This window comes from Acyrthosiphon pisum, chromosome X, assembly GCF_005508785.2.
Source record: "Acyrthosiphon pisum isolate AL4f chromosome X, pea_aphid_22Mar2018_4r6ur, whole genome shotgun sequence".
NCBI lineage: Eukaryota > Metazoa > Arthropoda > Insecta > Hemiptera > Aphididae > Acyrthosiphon > Acyrthosiphon pisum.
Window position 1 is genome coordinate 55,752,747 of NC_042493.1, and position 19,508 is coordinate 55,772,254.

General features: G+C 29.4%; 2 protein-coding genes across 2 annotated transcripts in view; both read left to right on the top strand.

Annotated features, from left to right (window-relative positions):
• Nucleotides 1-19,508, top strand: part of LOC100160795 — a 431,282-nt gene that overhangs the window by 359,614 nt on the left and 52,160 nt on the right. The window contains exons 4-5 of the mRNA XM_029487291.1: nucleotides 15,833-15,885; nucleotides 18,948-19,041. Coding sequence (XP_029343151.1) covers nucleotides 15,833-15,885; nucleotides 18,948-19,041 — 147 coding nt within the window. The remainder of the gene's footprint in view (nucleotides 1-15,832; nucleotides 15,886-18,947; nucleotides 19,042-19,508) is intronic.
• On the top strand, nucleotides 4,393-6,026 carry LOC100158715 (zinc finger protein 271-like). Its single transcript, XM_001949188.5, has one exon. It carries the CDS (start codon nucleotides 4,625-4,627, stop codon nucleotides 5,801-5,803), a length of 1,179 nt encoding a protein of 392 aa, XP_001949223.2. The 5' UTR covers nucleotides 4,393-4,624; the 3' UTR covers nucleotides 5,804-6,026.

Genomic DNA, 19,508 nt, shown 5'->3' on the forward strand with positions numbered 1-19,508 from the left:
TGAACTTGAAAAAAATAAAACTAAAACAGATTAACAAAATAAATGATACAATAACAGAATCCTACCAATATATTAAAAAACTCACCACCCTCGAGGGCTGAGTATACCAAATTACCAAGGTTACAGCACTATAGGAACAAATCCGCACTAAAACATAGATTTATAATTATAAAATAATATATAATAAAAAAATTTTATAAAGTTAAGCATAGAATATAATCAGAATATTTTTAGCACTTACATGAAACATAGTAAATCAACATAAGTTTCAATAAAAACAATTAACAGTTGATCGTATCCAAATAATTACACTGTTATCTTTTTAACAGGTTGTGAATTAAATTTTAAATTACCTAAATGTTTTATCTTTTACTCTCTTTTTAATTTAAAACAATTTTGTAGTTATTTCTATGTTCTGCTTCTGGAATCAATATGAATTTTTAAAGCAAATAATATCACGTGGTATACAAAATATGAAAACTGATATAAGTCCTAAACTCTAGTAATAAATTACAATATATTTGGAGACTCACCGTATCCGATTGATTTTATTTTTTACCCAGTGAATATAATATATAACGGGATACTCGGAAAACAGAATATATATTTTTTTATATAGATATTATGCGGACCGGGTTTATCGTTATCAGCATTGCCGGGGCAGACGATAAACAGGTCGGTATATTGTTGGTTTTTCGGAGATGTTTTCAACGGTTTTCTTTTGTTCACGTGGGTCATAATCCCGAGCCCGGAGCACATATTTCATACAATACTTCACCCGGTTGTTTTAATGGTGTTCCATTAGTATATATAGTCGGTGAAATAGTAATGGGCCGCACTGGCAAACGGCAATATGAAAATCGTAGTGAAAAAGCCGACTGCGGAAGATCTCGTATATAGTTTATGTTGGGATGATACGGCATTACAGTAGCGAGCTTAGCCTTTGAACTGCATCAAACCACTAATCCAATTCTATTCCATTATCAGTGCCTACCTACGAGCTTTTTTTTCCGACGGTATTTGACACGGTATTACCCTTACCTATACCTACGCCGCATCGTGGAAACGTTCGCATGCTCGAAATAAGAAATACTTATAATGTTATTCGACACAAATACAATATAATATGCGGTTAAAATGTAATTTTAAAAGTAGAAAGTCTGCACTGTCTGTAACATTGAAATATTTTATACACAATTATATTATAGTACCCATCGATATCTTCGAATGAAATAGTGAGGTGGTGGGGTAAATACTAACCGCTATTCATGGTGCACATAGTGTTGTTGCCTGTTGGTGTCTAGTGTACGTCGTCATTGAGTAAGTCAATACGAAAAACGATTCTGAGCGAAGATGGTATGTCAAGCAATTTATTTTACAGTCAGTAATACATATTACGTAAGGTTGAATTAATTTTTACCGATAACATTGCATTTATTATAATATTGTCAATAATTAATTATTATAATCAGTACCTATGTATAAAAAAGAATGCTGATTTGTTCGATTATCTTCTAAACTTACGATAAATTAATAAAACTACTTGACTGTTTTCAATAAAAATGATATCAACAGATTTGTTGAGACTCTGAGGGTGTTTATATCGACTTATATTTCAACCTTTACGGGTTGATTTTAGGTGGACCACACATGAGTTTAGTTTTGACCATAGATATATAGATATTGTTTTATATATCTATAGTTTTGACTCACAAAAATCAAATATTTTTTGTTTATTTAAAAGGTTGCCATTGGTAACAGATTATATTAAAATATTACAATAATTAGTAAACATATAAAGATCTTATCGATGTTGGGTTTACGTCTGTTTTTCATTGAATCCGTCTCCAGATTTTTGTATTTACATCAAAAATATGTCCAGAGCTAAAAAATCATAAAAATAATTATTGATATTTTGCTTTTAACTTCCTAAAACAAAACGGAATACAATAGAAATATAGATTAAATGAACCTGGGCGAAGTCGGATAATACAGCTGGTAATATATATTTATATCATATATCATTGTTATTAACTTTTGAGTCAATACCAACTTACCATAGAACGATACGTGTGAATTATAGTTTCATGGTATAATAGGCTATAGGCAATAGCTTAACATTAATTTAAATGAATTTCATTGTGTGTACAAAATATAAAAACTAAGTAAAAATATCAAATCCCAACAAATAATATTTATGAATTCCAACAAAATAATTAAAATATGTTTATCTTTATTCAATAGATATCTAATTGCGTCCACATTTTAACTTCAAATGCTAAAAAAAATGTGCTTATATATATATTGTAGATTTTGGTTTCAGAATAAATTCTTTATGAGCCATTTTGTATTACATTTTCAAGCTGTATAACTTGTATAATTAAAACATTTTTTACTAAAAAAATAATTCACAATTTTTCGCACAAAACTTAAATTTCAAATGATTATAAAAATTGAATGCATATGCATCGTAAATATTTTTAAAAATAAGAAATTATCAAGGTTCTTTAAGTTGGGAACGTTTTTATCAAACAGTTATAGAATAAAAAAAAAATTCCAAATTTCTGTGGGTATTAAATAGCTCAAAAAGAGTCAAAATATTTTGAAAATTGTACCATGATAAATTGAAAATACTAATATAAACATTTTATGAACATTTCAAGAATCTATACAGGTATTTGTTTTTGAATAAGACAAAATAAGAAAATCAATTTTGTCAAAAACTAGTTTTGCGTAAAAATTCCCATTTATCCACAAATGTTTTTAAATCTTTTCCCAATGATTAAGAAAATAACTGAGCATTTTTTACTTTTGACTCGCCAAAGTACCAACAACATTCATTTTCCCAGCAGGAAAAAATATTTGAAGTTGAAATCCAAATCATTTTTTCTACTATAAAAAGTGTGTAAAGAAAAAAAACACACACATACACACACACACATTAAAATCAAAATCAATACATTCGCTCGGATTTTAAAAGTGTATTTAATACAGTTTATAGTTTATTTATTGTTAAAAATATATTTTCTGGGTCGCTGAATATTAATTTTTTTTTTTAAATGTATGTGATTTTACAAGGGCGATTGCCACATCTTTACCTATATTAGTAAGCATCTAATTAAAACAACCACAATAAAAAAAAATGCCGCAATACAATCGTTATATACGAAAAAATATCAAAACCTAAAACACCAACTTTACGACGATGTCTAACACTGATATCGAGGTTTATACATTCACATTTACTTGTGGCATTTGTACATATATTTTTTTTATAATACAATAAGGTACAATTCCAATTCTATACATTTATAAGTAGGTACTAGCAATACAATATATGACTTAATAACACAAAGGTAAAACTTATTAGTTGATCAAAATTAATTCTCCTTTTTAATAAGCTGAAACAACTGAAAAATTAAAAATAGATTAAAGAAAAAACGTAAACCACTTTTTGTTTGATATCATCTTCATGAGTCATGACTCATGAGCTCAAACCATAATTAAACGACAAAAACAATGATTAATAAATTACTCTAAATTATACTAAAGTAACATGTTTTGTGTAATGAACTGTATACTTTTTTGAGAAATTGACACACTAAAAAGTTAAAACACAAACCATTCTGAAATTGTTTAGATCAGTTTGCATTGAAGATTGTATATTTGGTAGTTTATAAACCAGAAATTAGCTAAAATATATAAGTATTATGAGTTTTTCTACAATGTTTTAAAGTAATAATAATATTTAATCTGGTCAAACAGTCAAACTATGATAGGTACCATCAAACTAAAAAAATTCGGGCAAGTAAGTACCACTCGATGTACAGTTGTAGGTGTCGAGTAGATTACTGTAATGGTTGTATTAAATTTGAATTCAATGATATAATATTATAATCATTGTATACGAAAAATTATTCTGACCCTTATGTCTGTCAGCCTATACCTGTTACTAAGTGTATATTTTATGGCATTGTTGCTATTAGTTAATTACTTTTACTATTAATAATACAGTAGGTAGGTTGATTTAGTTTTTGCAAAAACATTGCATTTGAAAATGTCATTGTGTATAAAACATAATAGTTTACTTTAAAAGTTTCAATTGAACCAGATTGGCCGAATTTATTAAATATGATTTTTTTTATATTCTTAAACAAAAAAAAGCTGTGCTGCCATCAACTATAGCGGATAACTGTTAGGTAGTGTTTACAGCTGATAAAGGTATTATCTTATTTGTGTTACAAAAAAGATTCACAAGGAATAATTAATAGATCTAAAAGTATTATGTACCCATTATTTCTGGGTAAAATGTTATTATTTTAAAATTTGAAATAAATTTAAGATTTTATATAATTGGTTGTATTATATAAAGCACTATAATATATAATTATTATATAGTATATACTCAATTTTATGTTCAAAAAGTACAATACGGAGTGGCTTAAAAATATGGTGAAGTCAATAAATTCGAATCAATAATAAACAAAACAACATAGTAACCAAATACCTATTTGTATGAAAAACAATTTCATGTTAAATTAATTATCACAATAATCAATTGAATAGACTGAAGACGTACCAGTTAACAAAAGGATCCGAAATCTTACTTGTACATGTCTGTGCCATGTCGTTCGCTGTAAGGGGCAGTTTGAAGGAACACAAGCGAGTGCACACCGGTGAAAAACCATACGCATGCGATGTATGCGACAAATCATTCAGCCAAAGCAGCAATTTGACGGGGCATCGACGCACACACACTGGAGAAAAACCATACGCGTGCGATGTATGCGACAAGTCTTTCGGCCAACCTAACAATTTGACGACACATCGACGAACGCACACTGGAGGAAAACCATTCGCGTGCGATGTATGCGACAAGTCATTTAGTGAAAACGGCAGTTTGACGGTACACAAGCGAATGCACACTGGAGAAAAACCATACGCGTGCGACGTATGCGACAAGTCGTTCTCTGTAAGTGACAGTTTGACGATACACCGACGCACTCACACCGGTGAAAAACCATACGCGTGCGATGTATGCGACAAGTCATTTAGTGAAAACGGCAATTTGACGAAACACAAACGAATCCATACCGGCGAAAAACCATACGCATGCGATGTATGTGACAAGTCTTTCAGCCTAAGTCACCATTTGATGACACATCGACGAACGCACACTGGTGAAAAACCGTACGCATGTGATGTATGCGACAAGTCATTCAGTGAAAGTGGCAGTTTGACGAAGCACCAACGCACGCACACTGGTGAAAAACCGTACGCATGCGATGTATGCGACAAGTCGTTCTCTATAAGTAGCGGTTTGACGACACATAAGCGAATCCACACCGGTGAAAAACCATACGCATGCGATGTATGCGACAAGTCTTTCAGCCAACCTAACAATTTGACGACACATCGACGAACGCACACTGGAGAAAAACCATTCGCGTGCGATGTATGCGACAAGTCATTTAGTGAAAACGGCAGTTTGACGGTACACAAGCGAATGCACACTGGAGAAAAACCATACGCTTGCGACGTATGCGACATGTCGTTCAGTGAAAGTGGCAGTTTTACGAAGCACCAACGCACGCACACTGGTGAACAACCGTACGCATGTGATGTATGCGACAAATCATTCAGCCAAAGCAGCAATTTGACGACACATAAGCGAATCCACACCGGTGAAAAACCATACGCATGCGATGTATGCGACAAATCATTCAGCCAAAGCAGCAATCTGACGAGGCATCGACGCACACACACTGGAGAAAAATTGTACGCGTGTGATGTACCTATGTAACAAAACGATCCTACAGGGTTCCTACTGGGAATGTCCAATTTTAATGGTGCTCAATACGACGTAGATGGCACAATGATTGGATGTATCAAAGATGTATGACCCAAGGACCATATTAACATAGGATATATTTTATTTATTTACGTATTATAATGTTAGCACTTTCGAAGTGTTAATTTAGTCATATTTATAGACGTTTCTTAATACTAAATTGATAATTTTTCATAAAAATAACAAAAATGAATTCCCCATTAGGTACACATACATGATTAAAAATGTATTATAATAATATTTAACATACTAATTAATACATTATAGTTAAATAGTTATGAATATATAGTAGGTAACAAAAATAATATGAATTAAAAGCGAAAGAAGCAATATAAAAAATTAAAAAAATTAAATGGTTTTGCGTAAATTGGTGTCTCTTATAAAACTAAGTGTACTGTTGATATTTTGAGGTTCATTGTAGAGACATTCTGCGATGCTACTTGGCATGTTGTGTTTGGTTTTTTCTTCATTAAATTGGCGGCATTCTAAGAGGAGATGTTTGATGGAGATATTGGATCCGCAGGTGGTTCTGGGTCTGTTTTGTCCATGAGGTGTTTGTGTGTATGCCAGGAGTGTCCGATTCTTAAGTGGATTAGAATTATTTCTTGTTGTCTAGTTATGTTTGATGGGTTATCCATCTATTGGTGGTGGGTTTAATCTCTCTTAATTTGTTGTCTCTCAGTAAATGCCATTCCTACGCCATGAGTTTGATATGGTATTTTTAGCTTTAAGATCATTTTTAGAAAGCAAGTTCAATATTTCGATGGTTTGATCACTGGTTGCTTGTTTTGCCATCATGTCTGCTCTTTCGTTTCCTTCAATTCCGGTATGGCTAGGAATTCATGTTAGTGTTATAAGTTTGTTAGTATTGTTGAGAAGATTAATAATATTATTGGTAATTTCGTTATTTTTTGGGGGGTTTTTGATACTTAATAGTGCACTTAATAGCGGCCAATGACCTTTGTAGTCGAGGCCTTGTTCTTTATAATAATAAAAAAAAAAAAATAATATTTAACTTTAAACATTAAATTATATTTAACACTAAATTTTATACAAATAAAACTGGGTGGTTGGTAGGTATTTTATAAGTTTAAAATCATGATACAATAACTTATTGATAAACTAGGCCTTCATTCTGAACTATCAAAAAAAATTAATGTAACATACGTTACAATAATACCGAGTACCCACTAAATAAACGGCTTTATTCCATACGAAATATATAGTATAATAGACAATGAGTATGTGAGTGATATTGTTCGTGTGAGTCCAGAGATAGTGGTCGGACGACCCACAACTTACGTTTCCAGTAAGCAACGCCACCGCCCACCAATCATGAACAGGTTCTTATCTCGAGATGTTCCCAGTACAATTTTCGGCCGAGAGAAAACCAAGCAAGTCGATAACAGTGTGATCGGTTTCAATCATGGCATACAGATTCTAATTTGAGTCAGAATTCAGAAAGTATAGACTAGTATTATAATAGTTTTATTGGACAAACTGATCAAATATTCCAATAATATTTGCATCCTCTCATGGTATTTTGCAGAATAAGTATTGTATTTATAGTAGTTTTAGAAATTTTTTGTTCGATTATGGTTCTATCAAAACTATATAAGTATCAAAATTAAAAGAAAATTTTACAATGAAAAATATTTAGTGATAGCATAATGGTTTGTAAATCAAAATAACCATTGCTCTAATAAAATTATTTATGTTTCAAGAAGATGAGAAATTATATTTGTCTGATGAATAATTAAAATTCTCTTTAACTGAATGATGTTTAAAGTAACAGTGAATATCTAGTTTTGACTCAATATCAATCGTTCGTATATATTAATTATTTAACAACGCTAAATTAAAGTTTACTTCTTTATTCGCCTTAAATTAAGAATATTAAACATAACACCGAATAGTTATTAAATATGTATTATAGTCTCGAAAAATATTATACTTACATTTAAATGAAACTACTAATTACCCATACTTTTTAATTTTATATTCGGAAACTATGTATACTTTTCTGAGAATTTAAATACATATATACAAATTGGATTTCGAACATAAAATTAGTTATTTTATTATAAGCGGAATAGAAGACAACAATTTTGCCGCGTGATATACCACTCCACTCATCAAAACTTTATACTCATACTTAGTTATAACTTACAACTGATTGGCTACTAGTTGAAAATTTGTTTTTGAAACATTGAAATTCTCAGAAAAATACTACTCTGAGGCAAGCTTTAAATTTAACATTTAAAATGAATGATTTTTTTTCAAGAAAGTAAAAAACTTAAAATAAAATAAAATATAAATATGCTAGGTAGGTATAAAAAAATTATAAATTATAGATTAACAATAGCATGATATTTAGTATACATCACTTTTCTTGCTAAATCGAGTGGTAAAAGTCGATGTTAAACTGTTTGGTCTCTAGTCAAAACTTGATATTTTAAGCAATATTTTTTCTGATTACAACTTAGTTATTTTATACATAAAATGTATTATTTGTTTTGTATTAATTATTTTTGATTTGCCGTTGATGGTGTACAAAAGACTTTAGAAACAAATAAAAAATTGGTAACCTAAATAAATTTAATATTTTCTCATGAAAACAAATTTAAATTAATTAAATCTTAAACCTTAAGAATACCATACTTAAATAGTTAAATAGTTAAATATAACTCATAATGTATATACTATTATACAGTTATTTTATTACAATTACAAACTGCAACTTTACACATGTGATTCTTATTCTATATTATATTAAAATTTCAAATAAATAAAGTATGACACAAAATAAAACCGGAAAAAATGATTTGCTAAATATTAGGTAACAAGTGTACAGCTTCGTCATTGAGTAGGTGCTGTAATAACTAATAATGTAATGGATTTGTTTGAATTCATTGGGTGTTACTGCCGTCTCAGGTCTCTGACAGCATAAATACTATTTCTTAGAATAGGTATTACATTTAATATAGGCTATAATGATAACTATTCAGTTTTCTATTTATTTGTATTATGTAACTATTTTATAATACTTATAGTAATTTGTTTTCTATTAATATTTAGCAAATGGTTGATTGAACTACATTTTGACAAATACTAAAAAACATCGCATAAGTATATAGTTTTTAAAATAATTAATATAATTGTTATTATTGTTATTAAATTTTAAATAAATAACAAAGTAGGTACCATTGGATAGAATTTAAGTAATAGTACAACGTTTCAAGTTACTACGATTAATAAATTATTTTAATTACAACAAAAATAACAGAAATCATAATTAGACGTTGAAACATCTAATTTTGTTAAAAATTAAACTTCGGACGCTTATAAAAATAGTTGCTACTACGCGTTTTCAATGTTAGAACAACTTATGTGTGACCTTGTATTTTCATTGCTTCGTTTAGAATCTAAAATGTCAAAAACACTTATCATTGTAAAATAAAACATTTATTGTTCCTCTTAGAATCTAAAAAATACACATAATTGTAAAACTTTTAAAAAAGTTATTTTTTCACAGCAAAAAAACTAAAAAGTGAATACTTCCGTATAGGGTTGTAAAATTTCATGAAATATTTCATTTCCATGAAAAATATTTTTTTTTATTTCCAAGTGAACATTTTTAAAAGTTGGTTTATTGTATGAAATAAAGAAAATATGTAACATAGTTACATACTACCAGCGCCGAGATTTTAAATTTCTATCGAGTATTATCGATTGACAATTCTTGAGAATTAAATAACCAATACACATTACACTATGCATCAGTATTATACAGCTGACGCATTTATTGTTTCAACTGTGTACTTGGATCTATATTTTACCATATCTGCACTATCTAAAAATACTAGATTACTTTTGTCCAAAAATAATAACGGCCCAAATTTTACGCGGCCCACCGAGATTTTCTCGGTAGCTCAATGGTTCAATCCGGGCCTGCATACTACATACATAATAATACACAAACATAGACATATAAAAAACTAGTTAACCGACTATAAGACGATATTGAAGTCAGCCGTATGCCAACAGGGAAAAATTGCATGATTGATAATATGAATATCAAATATGTATATTGTATATATTTGTAATATATATTATATTATTATGTCATATAATTATATAAATATAATAATCAGAATTGTAATAAAAATTCAAAAACGTTAATATTTTTCGTTTGATCACAAGCGTTTGCATTGAAAAGAATTACCCACCTATCATATACCTACACTGACACACAGCTAAGTATCGCAATTAATTGAATGAATATTGTCTCCATGTCAATTTCATAAATCGAGGGCATTATCAAAAATAATCGTTTGAATGTAGGTACGTTATAAAATATGAATACATTTTGAAAACAACGGCAACAACAAAGACTGATAAATGGTTTATCGTTAAGTCAAATTTCTGTTCTATGTGTGCTGGGTACGTTTATGTATACACTACACACTGTACATGCATACAACTTTTTACAGTTATTATTTGAATGATTATTATTTATATGTATTATATGGAACACCTATTGCGGGCGATACAAAGGTGAACAATGCGCATACGACGTGCGAATATAAGTCAATGCTAATGGAAGTACATACATCACCAGTGCCATTTTTTATTTTTTATTCACATATAGGTAAGTACAACTATAACGGGAAACATCGGTTCATAAAAATGTGAACGTTAAATTGTCGGGAACGAAGAAGGCCGAATAATACTCACTGAGAAATATTGTATATTTTATAAGTATAAGTGTAGGTAAGTCGTTTTGACATTTCGATACTTGGTTGTAAAGGAATCTCGGCAGAAAATATCGACTAAATATGCGAATAATGCGATTTGAAATACGTCTCCAATTGTCGGGCATATAATACAAACCCTACGCGTATTTCGGGATAACGTACCTATACCACACATAAGATCTGTTAATATTTCCGTCTAAAACACAATATATAAAAATGATGGGAAAATCGCTTTTCACTTTTCTTGTTATCCAGTCAATCCGTTCAAAATACATTGGCCACAACTTATTGGGTACGTACATTACTATCAAAAGCAGGGCTTGAAACCGACAATATTATTTTTTGATTTTGATTTTGGTTTCGGTTATCGGTGTTTATTTTTTTCAATTTTATTTTTGTTTCGGTATCGATTTCCGTTTTTAATGGTTTTAACCGGTATTCAAAATCGTTATTTAAAATCGGTATCCAATGTTGGTTTCAAGTCCTGCATTAAGTGTTATTATATCATTATAATGAGTCCAGGGCTTGAAACCAAAAATATTTTTGTCTAATTCAATTTCGGTTTTTAACGGTATTAACTGGTATTCAAAAATGGTATCCAATATCGGAACCTCACCAGTACACTTATTTAAATTAATTTAAAAACCAGAACCGGTACTTTTACATTACAAATCTTTTTACATAAGTATATAAAACCAAATCAGGTAACAATGTTTTTACTTTTTAAGAACTGAAAAGAAACCAAAACCTAAATTTTAGTTTTTCTGGGAACCGAACATGAACCGGAACCGTAAAATCATCAAGATTCCAGTCCCCGGTTTAAAATGTTATAAATTATAATTTATAACAGAATAAAAGTTATAATAAATTATTAATATACAATAATATTATATGTACCTATTTTTTGTATAAATGTAAGTGTTTAAAAAAGCTTCATTCCCCAGTTAATTCGTTTAATGGACACTTTATTGGTAATATCGTTCACATAGATTTTGTGTACTTACCTAATTTGAACAGTATTCAGGCTACAAATTGGAAATCTAAAGAGTGGTCTTGCTATTATGAGTTTACGATAGCTGAAATAATCAAATGATATATTTTATCTCAATATATCATACTTGAAAATATATTAAGGTACTTGAAAAATACATGCACCAAAAAAATACTTCATTAGTTCTGAATATTATCGAATTTAGTCTAAAACAAACATTAATACGTTTTAGCAAAAAAAAAAAAATTTAATACATTCATCCTGCTTATCTGAAAATATACTTTCAAAAGCATTAAAACTTTTTAAGAAAACGAGTGTGTTTACCTTCAAAAGAATCACCCTGTAACGGGAGATGCTTGAGCGCTATATACAGCAGTGAGTCGCATAATATTATTTTTATGATTCCGTGTGTATACAAAACTTAATGCAGTATAATATATACAGGTATATAGTATTTTGATAGAACCGACGAGACGGAAATTCTGGTTGAGGAAAATATAAAAATAAAAATTCTATAGCAGGATGCATATACTCAGAACGTCACTAAATAACTCTAGAATATTGAGGGGTGAATGCCCCATTTATATATAATACGGCATCGGTATCTGCGAATATGCGATAGATTTATAGCTCTGAGCGTATAATATTCTGTACTGCAGGCTCATCGTATATTCGAAAAAGACATTGAAGAAAAACCCTTTCTGCGTGTGTGTAGACATATTATATGCCCCGCCGCCACCGTCCAAATGCAATACGCATGCGACCCGCTCGTATATATTTTATATCATAATGCGTCGGTAACGGAAAACAATATAAACGATAAAGTCGAATATGCATATTATAATAATAATAAAAATAATACAGTATACGGAAATTCGTATTATATTGTGTGTAGTGGTCTACGTCGGCATGGCCTTTTAAAATATTGTCTATACACGCTCTTCGTATATAACAAGACACGCGAACCATATATATAATATTATTATTATCTTGAGTAAAACGATTTTCAATCAACTATATTAAACTGACTATACGTGTATCGATGTACATAACATGGACTGACGTCCGACCTATGTGCTGTGTAGTATAAGAATTTTAAAACGCGTTATTTGCGGTCGTCAATAAATACAATATAGATACAATCGACTGCCGGCCAAATGCAATAGCCATATATTATTATATATAATATAGGCGACGGATTTCTTATTTTTCTAGTCGATTTAATGTGAGCGAAAAGAACATCGTCGGCTGTAATATTATGATGATGTATTAGCTATATTATTATACAATATTATAGCTTGTCACCAAGACTAGAAATTAAAAAAAAATATCCAACTGATATATTATTAAACACTGCAGGGAAAACGATCATTTTATAGCTGCTTTATTATCGCGTTTGTATTATTCTCGTCGATCGTCACTGTGTAGTTTGAAAACATAAATTCCGTGACTATTTTTATAAGCATTTAAATCGTTGTCATTTGAGTTTAACACTGCAGACGATGGTGATAAAATAAACTAAATTTCTAACTATCATTATTATTATAAGTATGTTAAAGTCAACGAGTTGAGTCTTACAATTGTACTTTGTGGTCTAAAGAAAAATTAAAAAAGCGTTTTAAATAAAGAATACTATCTATAAGATAACCGATGCCGATTTGAATTATCTGGGGAGTGGTTTAAACAGTAATATTATGTTGCCACTTAAAATTCGTTCATAGATGTAAAAAAAAAACAGCACCAGTTAAACAAAGACGCAACAAAAATCGCATAAACTGCAATAATTATTATAATATTCTCTATCTTTCAGCTTGGATCGTAGTATAATTTATATCATAACAAATACGTATGGCATAGGCACAGATCCAGATCGAACATCTGTCGGGGGAGGGTGCAAAAAAATTTTTACAACACAGATCCAATTACAAAATACACTTTATTCTTAACCAATTATAGTTAATTATTTATACAATATTGAATTTACAATCCATATTATATTATCATACATATCTGTGATTGGAATATAGTAATATCAGGATCTATAGAATTATAAAAAAAAATGGAAATAATACTTTTTGGGGGCTAGAGGCCGTCAAAAGTATGGCATAATATTATGGTAGCTTAACCTTTTTGCTTTCTACCAGCCGATACATTTCTCATGGAAGTATTTGAAGACCCATACGCGAGGCTATATCAGTCACAAAGACGTTCTAAAATGGAATGCAGTGTGTTAGGGCGCCGAAGTCACCAACATTTCAGGGGCGCCCGCAATCAAAAAACAAATGTATATTATTTTTGTTATTAATTTGTTTAAAAATATATGTTATGCATAAAATAGGTTATAAAAAGATATATAATTATTATATATCTTAAATATTTCTTGAAAAAATAGTTGGGTATAATCATTTTCAATGCTATACACATCTAAAAAAATGTAGCTATATCTAACTCGTTGATATCCAGTATGTAAATCAATACAACTAAAAACGGATATATTAATTAAGCTCTTCGATATCAAACGAAATAGGATTGTTATTATACAAGAAGCATAATCAATTACCAATAAATTAAAATAAATTTTAATTTTTCGGGTGCCTATCTGTCAAAAAATCTTCAACCAGTCAATCTTGGTTATTATATACCTAATAGTTAAAAGGAGAAATTAAAATTAAGCGTAAAAATATAATTTTTAATAAAGTAGTTTAGGTAGTGATGACATAAAATAATAATTATATTCGTGTTCGTATTGCCACGATATATGAATTATTCGCGAGCATATCAAGTAGTTTTCTTAGAGTGTCAATTAATAATGTATTATGAAGTCTGACTCAGTCTGAGCTTCCTTATAGAAATAGTATAAAATGCCGTATTGACCCAGGGCCAATAAAATAGGTCACAGTCATTTTTTTTGACACCCAGCCCATTTCCAGACTCAAAAAAATGTAAAATATAGGTAGGTACTGGTATTGTATAATATGTAAGTACATTAATTATTAATAATGAACATTTTACTATAGACTTTCACCTTCTTAGGCATCTACCTACCCAAACATCCTACTAATTCTTGAGTCATGTACTCTTGTGTCTCCAAAAATTACCTTCTCACCACCACTGAATTAGTTAGTTGAACACTCCACTCGTATATTTTTCCATCATCGCTAAGTGCACTATAATATGACGTAACCTACATAGTACATATTATTATTATAACTTAACGTATACGGTAGGTACACTGTTTTACTAACGCATTTTATCTTGATGCACTCCGATTTCAGAAAAAAAAATCATTGCGATTAATTACCAACCGAAACAAGTCCGACGGAGAGTAATAAGAACGCGACGTTAAGTACATTATGCAACGTGCAGATTTTCAAATTTCTTTTTCGCGTATAAGTAATCAGTATCGCTAATTCGTGAAAATCGAACTATATAATCAAAATGTCAATGCGTATCTATTTAACAATAATAATACTAATTTAGTTACATTTAATCGTGAACTTAGTAGTTAGTACCTATTTACAATTTTAGATCTATTACAATATTACAATATTTAAATACTAGTAAAACTATTAATTTATTTGTTGTTTGTAGTCCGCACCATTACCACACAGGTTGTTCTGCGTACCACCATGGTACCACGCGTACCACAGTTTGAGAACCGCTGGTAAAACGTATCGTAGCATGGCGTTTGTCGATTACGTTCGACTGAAACGATTTTTCGTGCAAAATAGTACAGTGATCGACCAACCAGTCGACCCACACTGTATATTTCCCGGGACTGACATCGTGAATTTCACTCAATACAAATATATGATATAATGTTGCCATTTTTGCCATTAACGTTTTTAGGTTCTCGGTACACGGACAATTATAAATGTACCTATTATAATATTATGTCGATTCTTGAGTATAGCTGACGGAGACTGTTTAGTTTTAATGAAAATCTTTTAGTGTAAACATTATGAATGGTTCATAATTTCGAAAATTTCGTTTATAAATGTTTTGTATATTTTTGATCTTATTGCGTATAGTAAATTTCACGTTTCAAAGTACCCATTTATGTGACATTTTCACATTTATAATGCATATTTTAATGGGTTTTGATGCAACAAAATCTGAGATCTTATAGTAATATAATTACATTATAATAGTTCTGTATTAATAAATAAAATGTAAATTATTTCAGTACATACGTATATGATGTGTTTGTACTAAAGCTTGTTTTTGTTTCAGATTCCAATGAATTGAATTCCGACCAACAGCGATCCACGAAGACTTATAAAAAAGTGAGTTATAATATTATAGTATTATACGCTAGGTAGATACGTTAATACGTATTTTATTTTTTAAATATCCAACTATTGCCAACAATATAAGTCTAAGGTCTAACAAAACAATATTATTTCTAAAATTTTTGAAAAAATTGTATGCACATTCATCATTTTAGAACCATTACGTTTTGTCAAGAGACAATACGAGTATAATAGAGAATTATTATGTGCATTGTCCTACCTATATATAATATTCTATAGACGATGATCAATAATTATAAATTAAATTGTGATCTGGTGGAGGGAGATGGGCATAACTCGTGCGAATAACTCTCCCCTCTCTGCCCCACGGTAGTTTCAATATTATGAAAAGAAAAAAGATTAAAATATGGAAAAAAATATTAAACAATTTCTATTGTTAAGATTGTCTCGATTTCAGATAACGTTTTTGGGCAAACATAATGCTACGTTATATACGCACGGTTGTAAAAAATACCATTTTTCTTTTCACAACCAAAAAATAGTATAATATGCCGTTGGTAAACTTTCAGCTAAAACTGATTTTTTTTTAAGTACCCTGAAACTATTTATTTAGACATCTGTGCAAATAATATAGCTAAACCGGCACGATAACTCTTCGGTCGAGATGATAGGGAGGATATATAAATAATACCCTCTTCATATTTTTTTGGGCTCTTGGGACTATTTCACCTGGTCGACAAATTTATGATACGTGATATAAAACGACTGTTTATTTTAAGCGGTTATTTATTTTTTATTTTTTTTTTTACTATTATTTTTATTATTATTTATGTTTTTTTTACGACTCTCGCGTTCCTTTTTAAACATTTTTAATCAGAATTCATCTCACTCGGATTACACGTAATAAATATTGTCAACTAGACTTACTATAGACTCATAGATGTATAATAATTTATATAATACCACAATACCACATACATTTTATTGAAACCAATCAGATAAATTGATAAAATTGATTTAATATTGTAATTATGTTTGTTTAAAATTCACCGAGATTCATGATAGCATATAAACATGGTAAATTACAGTTATTTCCTAATCACAAAATATAAATTAATATGAAAATAATTGTATATGTTTTCATATTCATTTCTCTAATTCTACAATTAACGTTTTACTCAATATGATTAATTAATTTTTTAATAATATTTATCTACACATATTTACCTACGTATTTTCGCTTGACCAGATAATCAACATAACATTTTCATCATATTTTCACATGTAAAAATGTGATGATTCAAAATACAAAATTGAATTACCCTTTCTAGTTATATATAATTCATTTAAAACACTAAATTTAATTTAAAATCATAATCAATAACCAAAATAATATTATTGTTTCACCAAAAACGGCAAAAACCATTATATATTATTATAAATTAATACACTTTGACGTTCTTTGTTAAACTTTAATAAATTTTATAAAATTAACATAATATAACAAAATTTAAATATAAATACTGACCAAGACTCATCAACATTCAACATGCGTAGTAGCTAATGTAATTTTGTCTTCCTAGTAAACAAATTATTATGTTAGGTATTTGATATTGGTTTATATTTTCTTGAAGCTATGTTTTAAAAAATGAATATACAATACAAATTGTATTGAAAATACAAATATTAAAACACATTGCATTGTGTCGGAAGTGATCAATAATTTTATATGAATTTTACTTTTGCAATAAGCGTCAAATTGAAATACTTAAAATTCCGCAAAAAGTTGATTTATCAATAAAAATTTGACCAATGGACGTGACAACGGTATTTAAAAGCTTACAGATTTTGATTTATGGTACAAAAAATACTATTAATAACTTTACTTGAACAGGATTTTGTCATACAGGTAATAAATGCAACAAATCATCTTTAGGTTCCTTATTGTAATCTTGTGTAAATGTTTCCATGGTGTATATATTTCTTTATTTCTTTATTCAGTGCTTGAATTATGGTGGTGGGGGGGGGGGGGGGGTGCAAGGGAATGGAGCCCCCCGGGCGAATGTAAAGTGGGCCCGCGGTTACCTTTTTTGTTGTAAACTCGGCCCGGCAATTTTAGGTAGTAAAATAGGTAGAATGTAAAGTCAGCCCGGAAATTTAAGATAGTAAAAAAGGTCGGTTGTAAACTAGACACATTGATTTTGATAAAAAAAATATAATAAGCACGACATAATTAATGTATCAGCAAATACGTTTTACTTATATTTTTTAATACTGAAACATATTACTTAAATTTTTACACAATTTTACATTTATATAACGAATTTCATACTATGAAAATAGATAATAAAGAAATGGATGGGCCATCCCTATACCTCATACACAAAGTAGATCTCAAATGTTGTTAATGATAACCTACCAAACAAATATTACATTTTTTAATATAAAAAATATTTTACTATCTTTTCTATGGTTTATAACCTTTTTTACTCGCGACCAACTGTTTTTGTAACAATATTTTCATGACCCATGTCAACTTTATAAAGAGCCATGGTAGAAATAAGACTTTAGCTGCTAGTTTTACGTAATTTCCCGTGCATACGGGTGGAAAATATTTCAAAAGAAGTTTCAATAAGCATTTGTTTAAGTTTGGAATCACAATTAAGCTCAATTAATTGATTTTATATATCAGTAGACATTTTAACTGTCAGTATATCTACTGTAAAATATGGTTGTCCAATCCATTAATAACATATTTGAATTCATAATTTATAATTTTATAAACTTATTTTTTATTTTTAACAAAAAATACCTGTCGCGATCCAAAATTGGGTAGCGACCCACTGAACAAAGACCACTGGTTTGGACTACCTTACTATTATATATCAAGCTTGCTATTTTTTTTAATTATAAATTGTTTATGTTATTGCCTAGTTGCCTAGTTTAGAAGTGCGCAGATATTATGTATAAAATCTGTTGTATTTTACAAAATCTGTGGAATAGTGTTGAAAATTGGCCTAGTAACTTAATCATAGGTCAAAATGATTCGAAAAATTGTCCTGTATCAAATGTATATTATTTTATTTTGTTCACAGTTACCCGCGCCCATGGTGGATGATGATCTTTTGGAGTTTTTGGTTCGTGTGGCAGACAATCCAGCGGAATGGAATAAAATTCGTCGTGTTTTAAGTAAATTTAATCTATAATATATAATAGTATCAATATCGATTGTATTTCAGCGTTATCATATTATAAAAAAAATCATTTAATCATTTACGATGACCAAAATATTATGTGTATGTCAGTACTTAATCACTAAATTCTTTATTAACAGCTTTTGAATTGTTGGCTATTTATATTATATTAGGTTATGTTAATTTATTCAATAAGTAAGTACTCATTTACTTTTGAAACTCAATTCCATTAAACTATGGACAGTAATCTTATTAAACATTTATTTAAATAGGTGAACAAAATGTAATCTTATTTAATACATAAACAAATTCTGTAGGTATGGATAATATTACAGAAGATATTAAAACACGTTTCCTTTAACCAGGTTCTGTTTAAAACTGTAAGAAAATAAAAATATATTAGGTACTTTGGACAATATTAGTTATATTTTATTTCTGGATAAAATATATAATGACTTTTTT